Below are 22,573 nucleotides of genomic sequence, written 5' to 3'. Positions count from 1 at the left end.
CATTCAGATGTACCGTGACGACTGACAAGGGTTCAAGACAGTAGAGTCGATCAATCAAGGTGGTTGCAACATCAACATGTCTGATTTTTCTTTCTTCAATTTGCTGATATTTCATTTAGAATTTCTGGATCTACTGCTCATGAGTAGAATCAGTTATAGCCGTAATTCTTACATTGTTCTTGTTTGGTTTTGGAATCGAGGTTATGGTGACCTCATCAAACAAACAGGACGGATTTCACTCCTCTTCTCCAGATCAGCTTTACGAGATAGAGATGGTCTGTTCTTGAAGATTTATTAAAATGTACCTGGAAGACTATGTGATAGCACATATTTTGAGGAGGGGGTGGGAAGGAGATGCTCTTCTAGACAGCCTTCAGTCTCCTGAACGATTATTGATCTATTTGAGTTTTTCCTAATTTTTCTTGAGTCAAACAGCTTTAGTTTTTTACAATTTTTTTATTAAAAATAAAGCAGAAAGAGGGGCCAGCCTGGTGGCAAAGTGGTTAAGTCTGCAGTCTCCACTTTGGTGGCCCCAGGTTTGTGGGCTTGGGTCCCAAGTGCAGACCTACACCACTCGACAGGCATGCTGTGGTGGTGACCCATGTATAACGTGGAGGAAGACTGGCACAGATGTTAGCTTGGGGACAATCTTCCTCAGAAAAAAATAATAAAAAATAAAGTAGGAAGAAATAACAATAATTCAAATTTCTATCACAGTTTTTAATATTTTGATATATATGCTCAATGTTTTTTGAGGAGAAAAAAATCCCTGTGTTAATTTCATCAGGATAATACATGCATAAAGTATAACAATGAAAGTTTTTTTTAAAGTTACTCCAGGGGCTGGCCCTGAGGCCGAGTGGTTAAGTTTGCACACCCTGCTTTGGCGGCCCAGGGTTTCGCTGGTTCGGATCCTGGGCATGGACACAGCACTGCTCATCAGGCCATGCTGAGGTGGTGTCCCACATGCCACAACTGGAAGGACCCACAACTAAAAATACACAACTATGTACTGGAGGGGGTTGGGGAGAAAAAGGAAAAATAAAATCTTTAAAAAAAAAAATAATAAAGTTACTCCAAACCTCATTACTAAGAAATAACCATCATTAACCAGATCAATATTTATTCCAGATAATTTTCAATGCATTCATACAGATAAAATACAGATAGAAAGATGGATGGATGATGGATGGATGAATGGATATTTATAAATGCTATTTTTAGATAGATAAATAGACAGGAATATTTATTAATACTGTTTGTTTTACTTGAATTTATTCAAAGAAAAAACAAATTAAAGTAAAACTGAATTATAGATGAATGGGAGAGATTAATTTCTTTGAGTTTTCTCAAAGGTTAAGAAGAGAAGTTTTTAAAAATTAAGGTATTAGATCCACAGGTTTTTAAAAAAATTACATTGTTAAAAATTTTAGATAGCACCAACTGACCCCCTGCCATGAAAGCAGAGGACAACAGTATTTACTTCAGCCCCTTCTCTTCCCCTCCTGATCTCTGCTCCAGTTCACGGCATCTACATTATAGGAAGTACCATGGCTCCGGAGTTGTTCAGGGTACGTATATATAAAGATAGACAGATAGATAGATAGATAGATATGTCTCCAAGTAGATTTAGTGTTTATCTTAAATCCCTCGTCTATGGTTTCCTCATTCCTGAGTCCTTATATTTGATTAATTTTTTTTTAATTGACTGGATTTTGTGGTCAAGTCATGTTGCTTTTCCATGCAGAGCCATGGCATTATATCTTTCATGTTGGAGAAGTGTCTGCCTCTGCCTTTCTACTTGAGTGACATCCTGCTTGGTCTGATGTCTTTTTCCCTAGAACCCTGAAGGCGGTGCCCTGTTGTCTTCTACCCCTGCAGGCTGTGAGGGAGAAGTCTGTGGCCACTTTAATTTTTCCCCTTTATAAGTAATTTGCTTTTCTTCCTGAATACCTACTAAGTTCTTTCTTTATCCTTAAAGTTCAATACTTTAATTACAATATGTCTCCTTGCTATTGTCCTGTATTAAATTTTCCTGGAATACTATTTATTCTTTTGATCTGCAAAGTCAGTTCTTTATTTTACGGACTTTTTCTTACATAGTTTAAATAAATATTCTCTTTAATTTGTAGAGTCTTTACTTTAAGGACATCAGTTATCTTAAGTTGGAATAATTGAATCTTTTTTCCATTTCTATTAGTCTCATTAGTTGCTTTAATATCTTTGTCTTCTTCGTATATGTTATTTCAAATCTCTCAAGACTTTCCTTTATGTTAGTAATTAGCTTTTCAGTGGCATCAGTCTGTTCCTTCTGTTCCTAATTTATACATATCTATTATGTGATGATGTTGTTTGGATATCCAATTGGTTTCCTTATGTCTGCAAATTCTTTTTAAATTTCATTTTGTTGTTGCAAGATATTAGGATGAGCTAGATTATGCTACGGTAATTAATTAACTCAACTTCTCAGTGACTTATCACATTTCGGTTTATTTCTTTCTCATGCAAAGTCAGCTGATGGCTGAAAGCTTTTCAGGGTGGTCCCTTTCCAAGACAGAAGCCAGAGCCCAGGATATTTGCATCTTGAAGCTGTGCCACGGGCTTCTAAGTTATCATGGCAGGAGAAATGACAGTATAGAACTCACACCTGCTGACCTGGAGTTGTCTGGAATTGACTTGGAATTATTACATGCCACTTACATTTATTGCTAGGATGCACACTTTTTCCCCCAGAACTAGTCTGGGAAGTATGAACTGCAAGAAAGGCAAAGAAATGCAAAACTCCTGTGTGCCCAAGAAGAAGAAAATGATGTAAGATTTGGTGAGCCCACAGCATCATCTCTGCCACATTTACCATATCATCCTTGAGTTCTTGTTTTACTGAATTCATGGGTTTAAAAAAAACTCTAGTCTCATAAAGGCAGTTAATGTGCAAAAAAATTATTCTTCTTTAGTGTAAAGAGTGGGAAGAGTTTTCTTCTTTTATCCGAGTTTTCTTTGGTTAAGTTCTTGCCCGTCTTGTGCTCTTCCCCCAGTCTGCTGGTCTGTTTCCTTCCTCCTTCCCTCCTTCCTCTTTCCTTCCCTCTCTTACAGAGTATTTGCATAGTTGTCATGCTGGGCTTTTTTCATCTTAAGCGATTCCGTCCAGACCCTCTCTTTTCTCAGCTGCGTTGTGGGGAACTTTCTTACTCTTTTTCCACTGCACCTAAAAACCATTTTTCTCCTTCAAGTTACCGTTTGTGGCTTGAGCGTTTCATATTATTTTTTTCTAACGGGAATGAGGGGATAGTGGGAAGGGAAGAGTTTGAGTTTATCTGTAGTGCTAAGAAGTATTTGCTAGGCTATGTGAGCCTTTTCTCTCTTCTGAGATTGGTTAAAATGCTCCCACCAGGATTCACAATGCCTGGGAGAGGATATTCTGGGAATTGGGACTGTTTCTTGCAATATGCTCACTTGTTTCTCTATGGCTGCTATTTGTCAGACAGAAGAGGAAAAAGACAAAGACACCCACGTAGCTGCTCCTCTCCACTGGGTATTCATAGTTGCTATTAGTAAGAATTCTTAGAATTTCTCTGCTCACTAATATGGTTTTGGGTGGAGAAGTGAGATTAGATGTCTAGCCTTGCTGTGCTTCTCCGCTCTGCTCCAGAAGGTCCTGTCTCTCCTTGGCTACTAACACTTGAAGTGTATTTCATTAAGCTGTAATTCCAACCTTTCCTGTTGGCTGCTAATGCATATTTTGGGGATGGTTCTCATGAATTTTCTCTTTAGATATTAAGGGAAGGAAATTCTTTGATATAAGTCCCATCTGTCATTTTAACCTAGACATCTCTTCAGCTCAATTTTGTAATTTTTTTCTATAAGTAATTGTCACATTCGTCTGTTTTCAAAATGATTTTCATACTTCAGTTCAGAGTTTTCTTAGGATTTTTGAAAACTCTGGACTGTATCTGTAGACTGAGCCCCTTTGTATGGCTCTTTTGTCATTACTAATATTGTTTATTTTTGTCTCCTCTCTCCTTTTTTTTTTCCTTATCAGTCCTGCTAAAGGATTGTTTAAGTTTTGGTTTCAAAGTCACAACAACAGTAGAAATTCTATAAAAGTTTAGAACGTGTTGCCCATCCATAGTGAACTTTCAACAAAGGTGTGAACATTAGAAAATTAATATTTAAATTGTATGTTATTGACTAGAAGATAAAATTGTAGTTTTTAGAATTAAGAAAGCAATCGGGGGGCTGGCCCCGTGGCCGAGTGGTTGGGTTTGCGATCCACTGCGGTGGTCCAGGGTTTCACCGGTTCAGATCCTGGGCGCTGACACGGCACTGCTCGTCAGGCCATGCTGAGGCGGCAGCCCCTATGCCACAACTAGAAGGACCCACAACTAAGAATATACAACTGTGTACCCAGGGGGCTTTGGGGAGAAAAAGGAAAAAAATAAAATCTTAAAAAAAAAAAAAGGAAAGAAAGCAATCAGGTAGGAGTAGGTTATTAGTCAGCTCAGGCTGCCATAACAAAGTACGACAGACTGGGTGGCTTACACACCAGAAATTTACTTTCTCACAATTCTGGAGGCTGTAAGCTCAGGATCGAGGTTGCGGCAGGGTTGGTTTCTTCCTCTCTCCTTGGCTTGCTGATGATCGTCTTCTCTCCCAGGGTCTTCACACGGTTTCCTTCTGTAGCTGTGTCCAAATTTCCTCCTCTTAAGGACACCGGTCATATTGAATTAGGGCCCACTCTAAGGACCTCATTTATCTTTAATTACTTCTTTAAAGACCCTATCTCTAAATATAGTCACATTCTAAGACAGGTTAAGAAATTCAAAAATATAGGGGCTCAAAAAAAAAAAGATATGTCATTTTTTCTCTTGAAACAATCTATAAGAAGTAGGTGGCAAAGGCATTCTTCCATGTCATCCAGAGACCCAAGTCCCTCTTGGTTATTGCTCCACCATTTTCTAGAGAATTGCTCTCATTTAATGCCTTGGGACGCATTCAATGAATGCTTGTGGAATAAAGGAATGAATGACATGGTGTGTCTTGGGACAATGATGGGGCTAGCAGAAAGGAAGTACGAATCTTGATAGGAATAAATAAGCAGAAAATGTGATTAAATATTTATGTCTGACCAGATTTGAGGAGGCCTTGAAAGCCAAAAGGGACTCACAGGGTACTGGAACCAAAAGGGATGAAACAAATCCAACTCATTCATCTTATACAAATGAGGAAACTGAGGCTCAAGGAAGGGAATTAATTTACGCACACAGCTAATAAGTCATGCCATCCAGGACTCTAATTTAGTTCTGATTCCAAGTTAAATTCACTGCTCTTCCTACCATAACAGGCAGAATATGGATAGTCTGCAATTTTTTACATGGAAAGTGACCTGATGTATGCCATGTTGTAGGAAGGTCAATTTTTATGGCTCTTATGTGTCATTAATCAATGACCATCCATACACTCGCTGTGGCTGACATTGATTTTGCTCACACTAAGATAATTTGTCTCCCTCTTAGTTGCTAACAGACCCCCCATCATGGTCAGGTTGGTGGGAGGGGAAGGGAGATCCTTTGTTCTAGGAGACAGAGTGCCCAGTCCAGTGTGTGTGTATGTGTGCCCATGTGTGTGTGTGTGTCCTCGTGTGTGCATGGGTGGGGGGAGTATGTGTTAATTAATCCTGGCTGGCCTAAGCCAGTCACGTTAACTTCATTCACCTTTGCCAGAGATTGGTCTGAGGGTTGTCATGTGACCCAGTTGACATGTGTCTAGTTCTGGCCAATGAGATGTAAAGGGGATTCTGCTGGGTACCTCTTGGGAGTTTTCTTCCAGTCTGCCCCACTCCGTGCCTTGGCTGTAGTTGTACAAGTCACCTGGTGACCATGAGGTGACATCAGAGATGGCAGAGCGGAAAGACTGAGATAGCCTCCCTGGGTGCTTTGTAACATTGTGGATTGCCACATAAACCTGGAAGTGCCCTGCCCAGACTCCTTACTATGTGAGAGAATTCAGTTTTATCTCTATTGCTTGTCCCTTTTAGTCAATTATTATTTTATTTGCAACCAAAAGCATGTCTAACTGGTATATTCATCAAATTTGCTTTTTAAACAAGCATTTAAATGCCTAAAAACATCCTCTTGCAGTTCTCTACAGTTTCGCAACAAGAAAGTACAAGATAGAAATTCAGAACCGTATATTTGAGAGGAGTGTGAGGGAGAGAGGGGTCTGGGTGACCGGAGTGCTCAGGAAGGCCTTCATGGTGCATAAGGCACTGGGCCAGGACTTGTGCAGTGTGCGGGAGCTGAACAGGCAGACGGAAATTGTCAGGGCACATCACGCACAGGTGGACGGTCCCACCATAAGCAAATGGTGACAACTCCTGCCGGTACGTTAGAGGGCCTGGGTCCCAGGCCACATTTAAACTCCTGCCTGAGTGTTACAGTCTCTCGGATGCCACAGGAAGTCTGCTCTTCCAGTCTCCCAGAACGCCCTGAGGGTGATCGATGACCAGCCAGGCACGTATTGAGGTAGGAAGCTCTGCAGCAGAATGGCACATTAACAGTCCTCTTTCACCCCAGCGCTAGGCTGTGGGGGTGCCCTTTACTCCTCACTCGGTGAGTTTCCTGTCTTCCTAATACACCTCCCTCCTGAGGCTGAGAAATCTTCATCTCCTTCTTTTGCGGTCAGTCATAATTTTGGTGTCAGGGGACTAGCCCAACAATCTGGGCTTCACGGCCCTAGAGGGTTCTCTTAAATTAATGGCCCTCCTGGTGGCCTGTTGCAAACTTTCCAATTTCTAGGTGTGGCCAGGCTCCTCAAATCACCTAACACTTTTAATGATGACAAATACCATATATGACCAAACAGTAAAACCATCTTTTGAAGTGACACTCCATCTACAAGGCCTGACACTGTGGCTATAGAAGAAAACCCGGTCTTGCAGGAACGTACCACTGTCTCAGTTATGTTGCCTCAGTTGGATACGTCACGTAACATTTTGGGGGCTTCATTTTCCTCATTGAAGGGATGAGTCATTGGGGCTTTCCCAAACTGAATTCATATTTTAAGTGGTTGTCAATTATACTTGCTGTTCTTCTAGATACTGAAATTACAGGAGTCCTGCTTTTTCCTTCTCCACCACCATTTTTAAAGTGGGAGAGCATTCTAAGTCCAGAGAACAAAATCCGCAAAGGTAAAATCAAGCGGCCCTTGCCCAGCTATGCAGGAGGAACAACCCTATGATTATGTCATCAGCCTGCTGTGGAGAGTAAGAGACTAGGGCCCAGATGGGTTAAGTGGCTTGCTCAAGGTCATATATCCAACAAGAGGCAGAGAACCTCTGGCAGGCCAGCCCTAGAAGCTGTGCACACACGCGCTTTCCTGGTGGAGGCTCTTTGCTCTCTGCTTTGTTTTATGTTGCCTTCTGGGTGCAGGTGACCCTCTGCCCAAAGGTGGTGATCTTGACCTGAATGAGACTTGAGCTGACCCACAGGCAAATCCTTTCTTCCTTCTACTGATTTATCAGATCATCCCACACTGATCCAGTGGATGAAGCAATGGGTCTTTGGGGACCAGCTCTCTCCTTGTCTAATAAGCTTTGTATTAAGAGACTGGAAGGGCTGTGGGGACTGCGAGGGGGAGTCCAACCTAAAGCCAGAGGAGGTCATTCAGACTCAGTGGGCAAAGCATGTCGCCGCTCTGCCTGTTTCCTTATGGTAAGATCAGGTGGTTGGACCAGATCATCTATGAGGTTCATTTATACCCTAATATTTCAAGATGTTATGTTTTATCTTCACCAGTTTTCTGGAATCTTTCTTTTTCCAACCATTGGAACTTCTTAAGTTTTAGCAAAAATGGCCAATTGTCTCACAATATTGTCTTCCTGTTCCTAAAATCGCCTAGGATGGTTGCCATCACAATTTGTTTTGTTTTGTTTTGTTTTAAAAAAAATAGTTTTTAAGGTCCTTTTTAATAATATCATTAGCTGATTAAGCATGGATTTCTATCCTTTCACCCTAAGTTTCATTTTCTTTACTTAATGATCACCATCCACAATTTGTAAATAAATATGATGGACAAGAAAAAGGATTTTCAAAGCTTGTGCATTTCCCTCCTCTCTATCATATAGACAGTATTTTCCTTGATTCTACTTTTAAAGAATTTTCCTATTTTCTTTCTTCTTTTTCATTCTTGATCTGGTTTCTACTTGTCTGTGCTACTTCTTAACAGAGCAGTACTTTTGAAATCAAGTAGATTTTTCGAACCGTAAGCTGTTCCCCTTATGACTGCTTTACACCTGGTCACACCTCTTCACCAGTGGACGCTGGATTTGCTGAAAACTCAGGGAAAGGACACATGTCCTCACGTCCATCAGTGAAACCAAAGCTCTGGTCCCCAGGGAAGATTCACTGTCCCCTTTCTCTCAGGCTTCACTTTTTTCCTCGGCTCAAATCCTAAAATTTACTTTGGTCTGATAGTTTGCATTTTCAATTTCAGAGTAGGAAAGAAAAATGTGTTTTATTAAGAAAACATTTTAAACATATATATAAGAAGAAAGAAATATATATAAATTATATATCCATGATCCAGTTTCAACATTATCAACATGTGGTCTATCTTGTTTCATTTTTACTCCTCTTAGATAATTTTGAAGCAAATCTCAGATATTGTTTCACTTCATCTGTGGTTACCTCAGTATGTGAAGAAAGGGAATTTTATTTAAATAATAAACTATTATTTGTCTCAGTTTTAAATTTCAGCAAGAAAAAACATGCTAATATTTTACCTGATGTTTTGGACACTGTTATGTCTGAAAAACAAGATTTGTTTGTCGTATCTTGACATTCACATCTTTCTCTTATTCTGATAAACGGAAGTTGTACTCCAAAATACAGAAACAGTGATTCTGATATTTTATACAGGTGTTCTGAGGACATTTTTATCATAAAATTATAGAAACAAAGTTATTTAGCAGTCTAAAACTTATTGGACAGCAGCTTATGATATTGTGCCTCTCAGGTAATAATTAGAAGCAATGTTCTCAGTTTAGCAAGAACTTGATTTCATCGAATGTTATTTTCTCTAGAGAAAAAACCTAAAGCCACTTATACTCAATTCTTCCCTGCACGGTAGGGTTAGGTGAGCTTGGGGATCTAATTTTCTTACAAATGGCAGATTTGCCAGATTTTGCATCTGATGATAGCTTAGAAAGCTACAGGGCCACATTTCTGCCTCCTGGCTGACTCTGGTTTGGATGGGCATGTGGTCTAGGGCAGAAAGCGGCTGGGCTCCTCCGTGACTTCTGCTACTGCTTCTGCTGCTGATACGCACGAAAAGTCGGTCTGGGAGGAGTCTGGAAGAGGCGCAGGAAGGAAAGGGATGGTCTTCCACTGAAGCCGCCAGCAGACCTGCCCTGAGGCTATGTCTGGAGTTAGGGGGACTTTTGAAGAAGTAAGGCTGAAGGTGGAGAACTCTGCTGGTGACCCCTATATACTGAGAGGTAGAAATTAAATTCACGGCTTTTAATAAACTTCCTAGTGTCATAGCCCAGCCATTACACAAAACTAAGACTTGAGATATATATATATTGATATATATTTTTTTCTGTCCAGCATTAGAGTACAGCAATCTGATGAATTTCTACTTCCTTAAAATGTTGGACCTGAGCCAGACTGTCACTTCATACCCTGCCTTGGCTCAAGCAGGAAAATAAAGTAGATTGCTTTCAGTTGCCCACTCCCCTCAACCTGGCTGAAACCAAGCCTTCCCCTCCCCTCCCAGCAGCCTCCCCAGCCTGGCAATGCTCAGCTATCCTAGAGTCCTCAGAACCTTGGAGTTCTCTTGGTGTCTTCCCTCTCCCTCACTTCTACCCCAAAGTTAATTTCTCTCTCCATCCCTTCTCTGAACTACTAACCAGAGCCAGCCTGCGCCCTTGCTCTCTCTGTCCCATCATTGTTCCAGTCCTATATTCTCGCCTCTTAATAGTTTCTTTCTTCATAAATTTATTTCTTAATAGTTTATTCCTGTCCTTGCAGTCTCACTCCCCTTTCATGCCTGATACGCTAGTCTAACTCTCCTAAAACCCTCCCTTCTAGTACTGGCAGGATTAGACACATTCAAATTTATCTACCAACTAGTGAAGTTCCCTCATCCTCACCTCCTTGAACTTAATCTCCCTCTTCCTGAGCACCTTCCATCCTCTCCCAGCCCCTCCTCCACACACTTTTCCCCCATAGCTGCTGGTTTTACAAGCTTTTCCTTGTCAGATTGCTGTCTTCTCTCTGCTGACACAAATCTCTTACTACCTTCAAAACCATTTCCCAATTTAGTAATTAATAGTTCCTTTTAATACGCATAACTGTATCTTGTTCGTGCTTTTAATTACAGTAGAATTGTGTCCTAATGTTTCATGTAAGTCTGGCCTTCTCAAATAAACTGTAAGGTTTTCTAGGGCGATAATTCTATCTTTTATGCTACTATTTCCAACAAGACTGGCACAGGATTGTGTATGGGGTATGTGCACAAAAAAATATTTACTGAATGAAAGAATACACTTTCTGGATTATGCACCCTGATGTGAATCTTTTCCTTCTGATGGCTCAGCCAGGTCACTGTTGGACCAAGCTGGTTCAAGTTTCAAGTGAGGCAAGAATATTGGGGGAGGGTGGGGGGTGGGGGCGGGGAGGAGGTGTCTGCATGTGCACGTGTGTGTGTGTGTGTGTGTGTGTGTGTATGCATGAAAGGGCCTTGGAGGGAGGAGAGAAATGGGTACTGAGTGCGTGTGTGTGTGCCTAACTGACTAAAAAATATTCCAGTGTCAAAGTAAACATTTTGGAATTATTTATAATGATGAAATTGAAATTTCCAGCAGTAAGACAATATTTTGTAGCTATGATATATGTATAGTAATTATAAAGAAACATGGAAAATAAAAGCACTCTTTATGAAAAAGACTAACATGAGATATAACAAAGTGATCACGGTGGCAATGTTGAGATGATAGAATTAGGCTTCATCCTCCAGGCCTCTCCCCATCTTTTCATCTGTCTAAAATGTTCTATAACTAAAAGCATGTATTAAAAAAGGTATAATTTGTTTTTTAAATAAGAGAAAAAGTCAATAGTTGACAGTTATATGCTGAGATAAAATTAACCTTTGGCAAAGTTGTTAGTTATAATGATTAGATGACCATTATCCTGATTTCCTCAGCCAACTACTTTTATTCTGTTTTGTCTTTTCTTCTGCTCCAATCTTCTCTAATTATCTCAGTCTGGACTTTTTTTTTTTTTAAACTTTCCTAGAATACCTTGAATAAAACCTACCTATCGTCTTACCTCTTACTGGGGCCATCAGTTATTCCTGAATATTGACGTGGTAGATGTTAACTAGTTCATATGCAACCTCCCTTGGTGAATATACATCTAGAGATAACGACACAAAGGAATACTTCAGTTTACTGAACCTCCACAGATCTCTTCATTCATTCATTCAGCTCTGTCCTAGTCAATGATTTTGATGATGATCCGGAACACACATTTATCGTATTTGTGGATAATCCGAAGCAGGAGATATATAGTAAATGCACTGAATGGCAGAATTGGAGATCAGAAAGATTTCCAAAGGCCAGAAAGATGGATTAAATCAAATAAGAGTTTTGATAAGAGTGTGTATAAGGGTCTGCAATTTGAGATGTCAAAAGCTGCGGCTGTACAAGCACAGCCAGGTCACAGCTCCTGTGAAAGAGCCGCAGGGGTTTCAACCAAGAGTGAGCTCTGTAAGAGTCCAGGGTGTGAAGTAGCCAACAGAAAAGGCTCCTTTGATCTTCCCATTGCAGTAGTTGCTTTAACAGAAGTATAGTATCTATGTCATGGCCCCTGGGGAGTAGAGGAGGTGCAGGGCTAACTAGGAGCTAGAGCTGGGACATGCAGCCTCACAAAGAAGCTGAAACCTTGAATAAATCAAAATGAGATAAGCAGCAGCAGTGCCAACCTATGTGAAGAACAGGTACTCAGGAACAGAGTGAAGCATGTGGAGCAGAAAGGAGAGCAGCGAGGACATTCACCGCCAGAAGCCCCTAAGGAACTCCATCAGAACCTATCAGCATGTGACAAATCAAACCGTAAGTGTGCCTGCCTGGTGAACTCAGCAGAGCCCGCTACATGAGCTTTGTGAGTACCTGCCTCTTAGACCAAGGAGCCTGCACTTTCAAGTGGATATGTATTGGGAGGTGTTTTTTTCATACAACACAGAAGGGTTTTATAAGATCCATTTGTTCATTGTAGCCAGCCATACATATTTATGCTATGCAGTGTGTAGCCAAGGAGTCTATTTTTTCTTTGCTCTGAGGCTCCCTGACCCATGTGGGGCTGAAATTCCCGATTGAGCCCCAGTAACTGCAAGGTGAGCGGCTCCACATTTGGTCCCCCATGGGAAGATGAGGCCCTGGGTTCCCTTCTGTCTCTAACACTGATGTTCCCACACTATTATCCCGTCGAATATTAAAGCTGTTGGTTTTACTAACAGTGTGCCTCTGAATAGGGACCAGAAAGAATCCTCAAGAGAGTGTTTGCAGCTGATAACAGGAGAGAGTGTCTGGTTTTGAGGGAGATGAAATGTGCTTTTGTATGTGAGCAGGAAGCAACAGATAGTCTACTTCAATAGCTTTTTATACCCACCAGGCATGTTGAAATTGATCTTTTCCATCACTATTATCTATAAAACCTCTTTCGTTAGTGATTTAGTTAGAAGAATGCTGTAGCCCATTCTCATTCAAAGGGATTATCTCCTTTCGGAGGGAGGGTTGAGAGCCATACCTTTACGCCCCTAGCATTTTAGCTTAGATATTCATGTATCTAATGCTAAAATTTATCTAAGCTAAAATGAAATCACGAACAAAACCTTGTGACAACTTGCAGCATCTTGAGTTCTTTGTGAGGAGGCTAGTGCAGCTAAGAAAAGAAGCAGAAAAGACACTGCTGACTACAATTAAAAGCCTGCAACTTCTTAAAAGAATACTTGGGGAATTTGTGGAGGACCACTCGATACAGAATGATTTTGGTGTAAATTAAGTTCGATTTGACCACGATTCTTTTAACCTTAACTAACTGAGTAATCTATTAGCATCGTGGACTGGCGTCTTAGACTATGAAGATTGTTTCAGCTGTCCAATAATACCTGTTCTGGCTTCACAAATAAACTCCGAATCAATTAATTTCTTGCAGCAGGTAAGTGGAATGCTGTCTGTGTGTTTTAAAAAATCAAATAGCATTTGAAAAGTTGCATTAAACTTTTGTGGGTTTTACTATGGACCACTTTCTCCCAGAACCAGCTAAGTGTCTCTCCTGAGAAGCCCTCCTGAGTTGTCCGGACTGACCAACTCTTCTCTGGGCCAACGGGGTCTCAAGCCCCCTCCAGCACTGTGATCCTTGCACTGTATCGTCATGGCCTCTTTACTCCCGTCAAGTTCCTCCCCAGTTTCTGAGCCCCTTAGAAGGCGGAGATCTCGTCCCATCACAGTGTTTTTGGCTCTAACACGTCTGTCTGTCTCCTGTGAGGCGCTACAGACGCGCAACGCTGAGAGCTGCTCCTTGGGAGAAACCGTGGGAGTGACAGGTAGTCTGAAGTGAGGCAAAGGGACACCGTGGCTCTCGGGTGTATCCCAGACTGTGACGGGCTGCCGGACCAGTTTCGAGAAGGATCTGCTGTCAGCCTCCAGCCCTGCGATCCCTATGTGCTAACTGTTCACGGAATGATCCTGTGGTTTTGGAGGAATCAGGCTTGAGGGAGGCAGAGAAAAGGAGCCAGGCGGAATGGTAAGGAGCACTGGAAAAATAGAAAGGGCTGACGAAGCTGACGGGCGAGCAAGGGCTGCGCGGTCTTCCTTTCTTCCGAACCACAAGGGACTGTGGTTCAGGCGCCCCGGCGCCAGGTGCGCGGACGCGCGCTTCCAGCGTGGGGCGGCCGGTGGCGGGGACCTGTCCTTGCTCTGCCACCCAAAGGTGTGGCAACTTCGGGTTGCCCAATTTTCCTAGGCGGGGAAGTAGTCCTTCAGGAAGTCTCTCGCCCCGTTTAGGAACCATCACAGTTCCTTTTATCTTGCCCATCTGGCAGGTTCCAATAGAACTATTTTTCAAGCCAGCGATATTTACAGAGACAAGACGAGGCTGCTCCGTGGAGCCTAGGACGATTTCAGCTGTTAAGGTAATGAAGACAATTGAAGAACAAAGTGGAATTAGTGTCATCGCAAATGCTCCAGCGCCTCAAGTTAATTTCACCGGGTTTTGTTTGAAGAGCCGCAGAAGTACTCCTCTTGCGTAGCAAGCTGCCACCAGAAAGATTTTTTTCGAGCATTTAGGAAATAGAGTTCAAGTGCTCGGTCCTTACAAGCTGCAGGAGCAATTTCATACTTCAGGTTTTAAAAAGGTATCGTGATGTTATTGCCTGTTTTGCTTCTAGGAAGCGAAGAGTTTAGGAAATGACTTGGGCGGGTGCATCTATGCTGCCGAAAAAGACTCATACGCACTCCCCAGGGACCTGAGCGGGTTCACTGTCTTCCCGAAGGTGCCAAGCAAGCGTCCGGTCCCCTCGGGCACTCCCGGTCCAGTCCACTGTGCCGAGGGTCTCCGGCGCCATCCTAGACGTCTGGGGACAGTCAGGGGGGTCGGGGGCGATTGGACAGCGCGGGAAGAGCAAGGAAGGGGAGGGAGCCTGACTGCGCCTCACTCCTCCGTGCCAAGGACACCGTCGCGGAGGCGCGGCTAGCATCCCGTGGATCGGACTTTCCGCCCCGGGCAGTGGAGCTCCAGCCTCGTCCCCTTCCCAGCTTCGGGCGGCCCCCAGGGCTGAGTAAACCGGGGGAGGGAGCCTGCAAGGATTTCCTGCGCGCTAAGGGAAGGAGGAGGGGACCGGGGCAGGAGAGCCGGGAGCAAGGACCCTGAACCTGCCGGGGCCGCGCTCCCGGGCCGCGTCGCCAGCGTCTTCCGACGCGCGCTCTGCCCCCAGCCACCCGCCCTCGGCGGCCCCCGCCCCTCTCCGGAGCTGTAGGGAATCTGGTCCCGGAGGAAGAGGGTAGGTGGGGAGGCGGATGAGGGGTGGGGGACCCCTTGACGTCACTGGAAGGAGGTGCCAGGGTAGGAAGTGGGCCGGGGAAAGGTTATAAATCGCCCCCGCCCTCGGCTCCTCTTAATCGAGGTCCGCTGGAGGCTCGGAGCGCGCCGGGCAGACAGTCCTCGCGGCTCCTCCCCGGCGGCGGCGGCGGCGGCGGCGGCGGCTCGGAGCGGGCTCCGGGACTGGGGCACGGCAGCCAGAGGACGCCAGGCTGTGAGGATTACCCGGGGAAGTGGTTGTCTCCCTGGCTGGAGCCGCGGAGAGGGGCGCTCGGGGCATAAGGCCGGAGCGTGGAGCCGGTGGCGGAACGCGAGAAGACAGGCTCGGGCGGCTGGGTCGTTGGCCCGCGAGGAGCGCGGGCACCGGGTGAGCAGGCCGCGTCGTGCTCACCATGATCAGGGGCTGGGACGCCGGGGTCCTGCTGTGCGCGCTGCTCGGCGGTCTGCTTCTCACAGGTGAGGCGCTGCCGGGGCCCGGGGCTGGGATGGGGCGACCGAGGGGCACAATCTGTGGGGCTGGGACCGGGTGCAAGCGGGGAGGTGAGGCTGCAGCCGCGAGAAGCAAGCCTCGGCGGGAACCTGGGACACTAGTTGCAGTGGGCACGCCTGGGACGATGGCTCCCCTTCTCCTCTGGGCAGTGTGGGCGCCTCGGAGAGAGCTGGCGGGGGCCCGCGGGCGTCGCTGCCCTGAACGGCTGCTGGAGCAGCGCTCGGGTCCCCGCTGGGGCTGCCCCTTTGCGGCTGAAGTCGCTGATCCTCTGCCTGGCTCCCGGGTCCGGTTTCCCAGCCGAGGCTCCGGGCTCGGGGAGCGCCGCGCACCTGGACCTGCCTGACATCCAGAGCCTGCTCCCAGGCGGCGTGGCGCGGGTTCGTGGGGCCCTCCGGAGCCGGGCTCAGCGGCTCCTAGACCGCCGGCGAGGCTGCCTGGGGGCTGGGCTGAGGCCCGGGCGTTGGTGATGTTGGGCACTGGCCACGACGTCGCGCCTCGAGGGGGAAAGAGGAGAGCCACCTTGGAGGGGGTCGCGTGCCTGCTAGGAGCAGAGAGATCCCAGGAGGTGGCAAACGCTGGTATCCTTCGACGCACTTCGGGGCCCCCGAGCCCGACTGTCCCCAGGAACATTCCACGAGCGTCCACGCCTCCCGGTCGCTCGTCGACTGCGGGGCCCGAGCGCGCTCCGCGCAGCCTCCCGGGTGGGGCCTCTGCCGCCGGTCCAGCCCAGGTCGCCGACCTTAGTGAACCTGAGCGACGAGGGCAGCCGAGGGCCCAAATACTGTTAAGTTTCGGAATCACGAGCCTAGCCTTTAAATTCTAAGAGAAGAACGGGTGGACGACTTAGATGAAAGATGCAGCTTGAGGAATCGGTGAGGTCCGCCCCTTTGCCGGGCATAAGAGAAACAGGCTGCGGGAACCCTCTGCAGCCAGGAGGTTACACCCACCCTGAGGGTGAAGGCCGCCCGATCCAGGCGTCAAAGCCCAAGGGGATTTAGGAGGTCGTCCTCGCCGTCTCTGCCCAGCGGGGCTGAGTGGCCAAGGCCTCTGGTTCAGGCCCCCTGGGCACAGAGAGTCAGATTTCCCAGCGCCTTTATTTTAAGCATTGTGGAGAAAGGGTAAAATATGAAATAAAACTCAGTAAAGTAAGTTATCGCACTGATTCCCGGGAAGGAAAGTCAGTAGGGTTGAGTCTATTAGAGGGGGAAAAAAAAGCTTGTTAAACCCAAAAAGCAGTAACAGTGAAATATTCTTTCTCAGTGTCAATTTTTGAATAACTAGTAATAGTTCCAGTTAGATTGGTAAAACTGTTAGACGACGAGGCAAGGCAAAATTGTAATGTCCGAGAACTCGATATATGTTGGGAAAGTTGCTAAAATATGTTAAACGGAGTATTGTATTTTCTCTTTCAAAAATACATATTTTTTTGTTTTGAAATGTCGCTTATATTGAAATATGATTGCTTAGACCATTTAAATAACTTGCTGAAGTCCATCCATTATGTAAAGGTAAATCGAAGTAAAATTACTGTGAATCCAAAAAATGGAGGGAAAGTTTGTTTGATTGGATTTTCTTCTTCACATATATGTCTTCATCTTTGTTTCACAAACAGGGTTGACTAGTTTAGGATAATTCTGTTTGTGATTAGGAGCTCCGCGAAGTCTTCAGACACGTGAGTGAGAGCCGCTTGTGATTGCTCTTAGATTTCATTTTACTTAAATGAGGCAGAAATCTTGGAGCTCTTTTGTGACCTTTAAAAACTTACATATGCGTTATAGAAAGAAAGCAAGACACAACACTGGCAGGGTGAGAAGCCTTTTACCTCCGGCTTTAGGGGATGTTCTGTCAGCGGTTGGGTTTTGTAATTGCCTTTGCAAGCCACAGGCTTCTCCAGCCGATTAGCAGACGTCTCACAGTAAAACAATCAGCCACCGACCTTCTAAACTGCCTCAGGGCTTTCAAACTGAACCGAGCAGCTGCATCTCTGGGGAGTGGTGTCCAGACAGAGGCTGAGTTTCTGTCGCGTGGATTTGTCAGGAGTCCACTCCTCGTGGGCGCTCATCATGGGCAGGGTGTGCTCACCTTCAGGTGCTATATATAGCCTTTGAATATTTATCAGTTATTAATATTGTGTCTGTGTGTGCGCACTGAAGTATAAATAACCAGAGGTTCAGTAAAACAAAAAGATAATGCATTTCTCCCTAAAGAGTATATTTACCTTCTTCCAAATATCCTGGGGAAATAAAAAGATGCCAGTAATTCAGATCCTTTCAAGTGCAGTCTCTTCCTCTAGAAAGGATACCAGTCCTCTTTTCTCCAGCTCAAAGTCCCATTTTCTTACTTTTAAGGCACCATGCCCTTGATTAAAGCCACAGAAACTTTTTTTCTGCCCCCATTTTTCTTGAGTTTTTGAGCAGCCAACATTTACAACTTGCTATAACTGGAAATACTTCACTTATGAATTCTGTGAAGGAAGTCTACATTCATAAAATAAAGTTAAATCAAGATGTACATGAAAATAATACCCATTTCCAAATTGAATGTAAGAAATCTTTCATAATAAAGCTAATTTTACATAATAATTTTTGATTTTGTTGTTTTCTCCAAGGTTTACGAAGTCATACTTTTTGGGGTTTGTTTTTCCAAATTGCATATTTGAAATGTTGGTTCTTTAACACTTTTGGCAGCCCATGTAGTTTTCCTCCTGATGGATCGTGTTGCAGATGAACTGTATGTAGCTACCTACTCGAGTTCCTCAATATTTTCACCTTGTTTATTTAGTATTATTTTAAATTTTTTCCTTCCCTGTTGAAAATTCTATAACAGGCTATCGTTTCTTTTCTCGATATCACTAAGTGGATGTTTTGTTTTCATATGTAAAATTCAGAAGTTAAGAGATGTTTATTTCTAAGGTCCTTTCCAACTCTAAAATTCAATGAATGATTCCCAGAAGTAGACTGAGTACAGTGTCTGTCTCTTTTCTCTCCCTCCCCTATCTACATTTGCATATAGAATGGATGATAAACCCTGTGATGCTGGAGCTGAGGCTGTAAGGATGAACTGAGTTTCTCTGCTATCAGTGATCACACTGTATTTTCTTTTTCACTGGTAGAATGCACCTGACAAACCAATTAACTTGGTCTTTAGTGGGTTGCAGGAGCTAGGCTGTTAGTAGATGCCCAAAGGGCCGGCCCTGTGGCCGAGTGGTTAAGTTCCCACGCCCCGCTTGGGTTTTGCTGGTTCAGATCCTGGGCGCAGACGTGGCACCACTCGTCAGGCCATGTTGAGGCGGTGTCCCACATGCCACAACTAGAAGGACTCACAACTAGGATATACAACTATGTACCAGGGCACTTTGGGGGGAAGAAGAAGAAGAAAAGAAGATCAGCAACAGACGGTAGCTCAGGTGCCAATCTTTAAGGAAAAAAAAGATGCCCAAGCCAGTAGTCATCATTATCCAGGGCTGTTGTTGTTGTTTTTTGAAGAAGATTAGCCCTGAGCTAACATCAGCTGCCAATCCTCCTCTTTTTGCTGAGGAAGACTGGCCCTGAGCTAACATCCGTGCCCATCTTCCTCTACTTTATATGTGGGACGCCTGCCACAGCATGGCTTGACAAGCAGTGCATAGGTCCGCACCTGGGATCCAAAATCGGCAAACCCCGGGCCGCCAAAGCAGAGCTTCCGAACTTAACGGATGCACCACCAGGGTGGCCTCGCAGGGCTTTTTTTAACTAGCAGAATACGTAACTCTATGAAGTAGACTCTACTTCATAACTCTCATTCTATTAACTCTGTTAAGGAAATCAGTCATTCTAAACCCAATTGCGTTTCTTGATTTATTAATGCTCAGTTATTTGATCAAAAAATAACTTCATTCTAAAAGAGTTTCAGATTTCAACAAGGATACTAAACCTCTTATTTAAAATGGAACCTATTTTATGTCTTTTTAGAACAAACCAAATAATCACTTTGTTCTCCTTACCAAAAACTATTGAGACATTCTAAATCTGCTTTGAATGTATACAATATAGAAGTTGAAAATGGTATTTTGCATAAAATGGTTTTATATTGACAAAAAAATGCAATGTCCTTGAGGAAGGTTATCCAACCCATTGCAAAGTTTTGGCTGATGTTTACTCTGGTTTGGGAAGTTCTACAAAGCAAGAACTAATAACAGAGTCAGTAGCTTCTGTAGTGTTTTAGATAGATGTGAGTGGGCATAAGAATGGAGAGAAAGTGGGAGAGAAGCTCTGTCAGCACAAGGGTGTTAAATGCAAAGCTTGCTGGTGTTAGTCAGGTTCTTGGTTCAGTTGCACGGTCAAGAGTTTGTTGGATATCAAGTAAATATAATTTTTTCAGAATATTTGTTACTGGGGATAGGGGAGGAAGGACATTTGAAATAATAACAGAACTTGCTTTTTTTAAGTAAAAATATATTATTAGGAATGGCTAAAAGCATTAAGAGCACCTGTTGCATTTGGTTTAAACAATTTAATTGAACAGTCCATTCTCTTCCATTGGCCTTAGTATACTGGTGGGGCTCATAAGAAATGACAAGATTTGCCAGATGCTTTCCAGGATCATTGTTGATTCCTCACACACTTGGGTGCCTTGGAAATTGCATGCTGCTGATTAAATTACTGGATTCTATACCAGACTGAGGGAGGGGAAGGAAATGGGAGGAATGGGGTAATTGAGGGAGAGCTTGAAAGGAACGTCTCTGGCTTAGCATCTGGGCCTGCAGGGGGGTTTCATTAAGGAAGTGGTTCCATTGAGTCTGCTGAAGATAGCGGACTAGGTTTCCTGCATTGCTGCTGGGGCGGACGTGGGGGGATGTCAAGAATTCCTGGGGATTTCCCATCAGTCTTGGTGAAGCTGGATGCCTCAGAGTCATTGCTGGTTATTGCTCCTCCCCTTGATTTTGAGCTCCTTGAGAGATTTGATCTTGTCTCACAGACACATACATTGTGAGCGCTAGATGGAACCTCATAGATCCATTCTGCTCATTTCAGAGATGAGAAAATCTGCCCAAGCAGTTTAGTGATTTTTTCCAAGGTCAACAGCTGGCTAGTGGCAGACCCAGGAACAGAACCTGATGTTCATACTACAGATAACATTTCTTCTTCATTTTTATATTTCCTCTACCACAGAGTAGAGATGTTTAAATATTTGTTGAATGACATTATTATAGTGCTAACATTTCTTTTTAAACTCTGGCATCTTTTTTTAATATGAAATTTTCTTCCATTTTCTTGAAGCCCATAAGGGGTTTAAATTAAGAATATAAAAATTATGGCTGCTCAGTATTGCCCTGAGAGATTCGGTGAAAAGATTCATTTTTCCTGTGAGCAGTCAGAATCCTTCTTTGGAACTACCGTGGCTTACATAGCTGTGGCTTACGTACCAGCTTCATCTTTCACCATTTCCCTCCAAACACCCTGTGTCCCAACCACACAAACTACCCCGGTCAAAGAAATTACTCACCACTCTCTCGTACTTCATCATTCCATGTTCATGCTGTTTGTCTGCCTGCAAGATCCTTTTCCTCCCTCAGCATCTCCGCCCCACTGCCTTTAAAATCCAGCTCAGAAACCACCATCTCCACGAGCTCTCCTGATAGCCCCAGACAGAATTAGCAGTTTCTTCCACTCCTGTGCATACCCTCCTATATATAGCCTCTCTGTGTGCCCCTCCTCCAGTTCCTTTCATCTTGCATTGCTAGTAGTCTGTTTATGAGTCTGTGCCTTCGCTCTCTGAGGAGGAGAGACCATGGCTTAGCTGTCCTGAGGTCCTGGCACCAGCTGTAGTACCTGGCATGGAGGCACTCAGTAAGTGTTAGAACAAATGAATGATGCTGCCACACTATCATTTCAAGGAAGAAAGCCCTCAGGGCCAGACATGAATTTATTCCAGTGTATTAATGTACTCCTACCTGTCCATTTGGCCTCGGTTACAGAGTCTTCCTTAGAGGGACGATAGGTCATGTTTGTCCTCCACAGTGAGTGACTAAGAGGCAGGAAATCCACTGTGATCCTCAGCTCTCTGAGACACCCATCTCCTCTCATCTCCTCCTGTTTTGTCCTGATGCTTCACTGGGGCCTCTCAGGCAGCAAAGCCAGGCTTCGGTCTGTGCAGAAGTCCTGTCTTGGCCTCTGTTGGTGAGGTGGCAAGTACTTCAGTTTTACTCTGCAGTGTCTTATACAGTTTTTAGAGACAACAGCGCTCTCGGATTTTATGGTTTGACTTACTTGTCCTTTCATAGACTCAACCTGAGTCCTTGGGTTATGGCACCTCATGCAAACCTGAATGACAGAGACCTGGCCACACTCAGAATCAAGGCTTTGTTTCTTTTTTTTTTTAAGGATTGGCACCTGGGCTAACAACTGTTGCCAATCTTTTTTTTTTTTTTTCTGCTTTGTCTCCCCAAACCCCTCCCGTACACAGTTGTATATCTTAGTCGCCGGTCCTTCTAGTTGTGGGATGTGGAACGCCGCCTCAACGTGGCCCGACAAGCAGTGCCATGTCCGCGCCCAGGATCCAAACCCTGGCCCGCCGCATCGGAGTGCACCAACTTAACCACTTGGCCACGGAGCCGGCCCCAAGGTTTTGTTTCAATAGGAGCCTTTGTATGCCAGGCTAGTCTGCCTGATAGCCTCTTTTGTAGGATGGGTTCTTCTCAACGCTTCATGCAAATATGTTCCCGACAGGACCACCCTACTAGGCAGGAGACGTGTTCTGAAAAATCTGAATCCCACGGTTTGGGCTTAAGTTGGTGCCTCCCTTCCCCTCCTCCCACCCCCACCCCCACACTTTGCACATGCCCAGAACATAGTCAAAACCTGCTTCTCAAAGTGTGGCCCATGGTCCAGCATCCCCTGGAAACCTAATGAATCAGACCCTATGTTTTAATAAAGTCCCCACATATTTTGTTAATTAAAAATTAAGAAACACTGATTTTAGTAAAGGATTCTTAGCTCTGGCGACA

At 44.4% G+C, this 22,573-nt stretch overlaps 1 protein-coding gene across 2 annotated transcripts in view; it reads left to right on the top strand.

Annotated features, from left to right (window-relative positions):
- Positions 1–14,735: 14,735 nt before the first annotated feature.
- The window catches only part of FLT1 (fms related receptor tyrosine kinase 1), a 172,131-nt gene continuing 164,293 nt past the window's right edge, over positions 14,736–22,573 (top strand). For both annotated transcript variants that reach the window (XM_014843830.3, XM_044777363.2), the window contains exon 1: positions 14,736–15,554. In XM_014843830.3, the coding sequence (XP_014699316.2) occupies positions 15,491–15,554 (64 nt within the window). In that variant the 5' untranslated portion in view covers positions 14,736–15,490. The remainder of the gene's footprint in view (positions 15,555–22,573) is intronic.

The sequence above is a fragment of the Equus asinus genome, chromosome 11 (assembly GCF_041296235.1).
Source record: "Equus asinus isolate D_3611 breed Donkey chromosome 11, EquAss-T2T_v2, whole genome shotgun sequence".
NCBI classification, from domain to species: Eukaryota; Metazoa; Chordata; class Mammalia; order Perissodactyla; family Equidae; genus Equus; species Equus asinus.
This window is presented reverse-complemented; position numbering and strand designations above follow the sequence as displayed.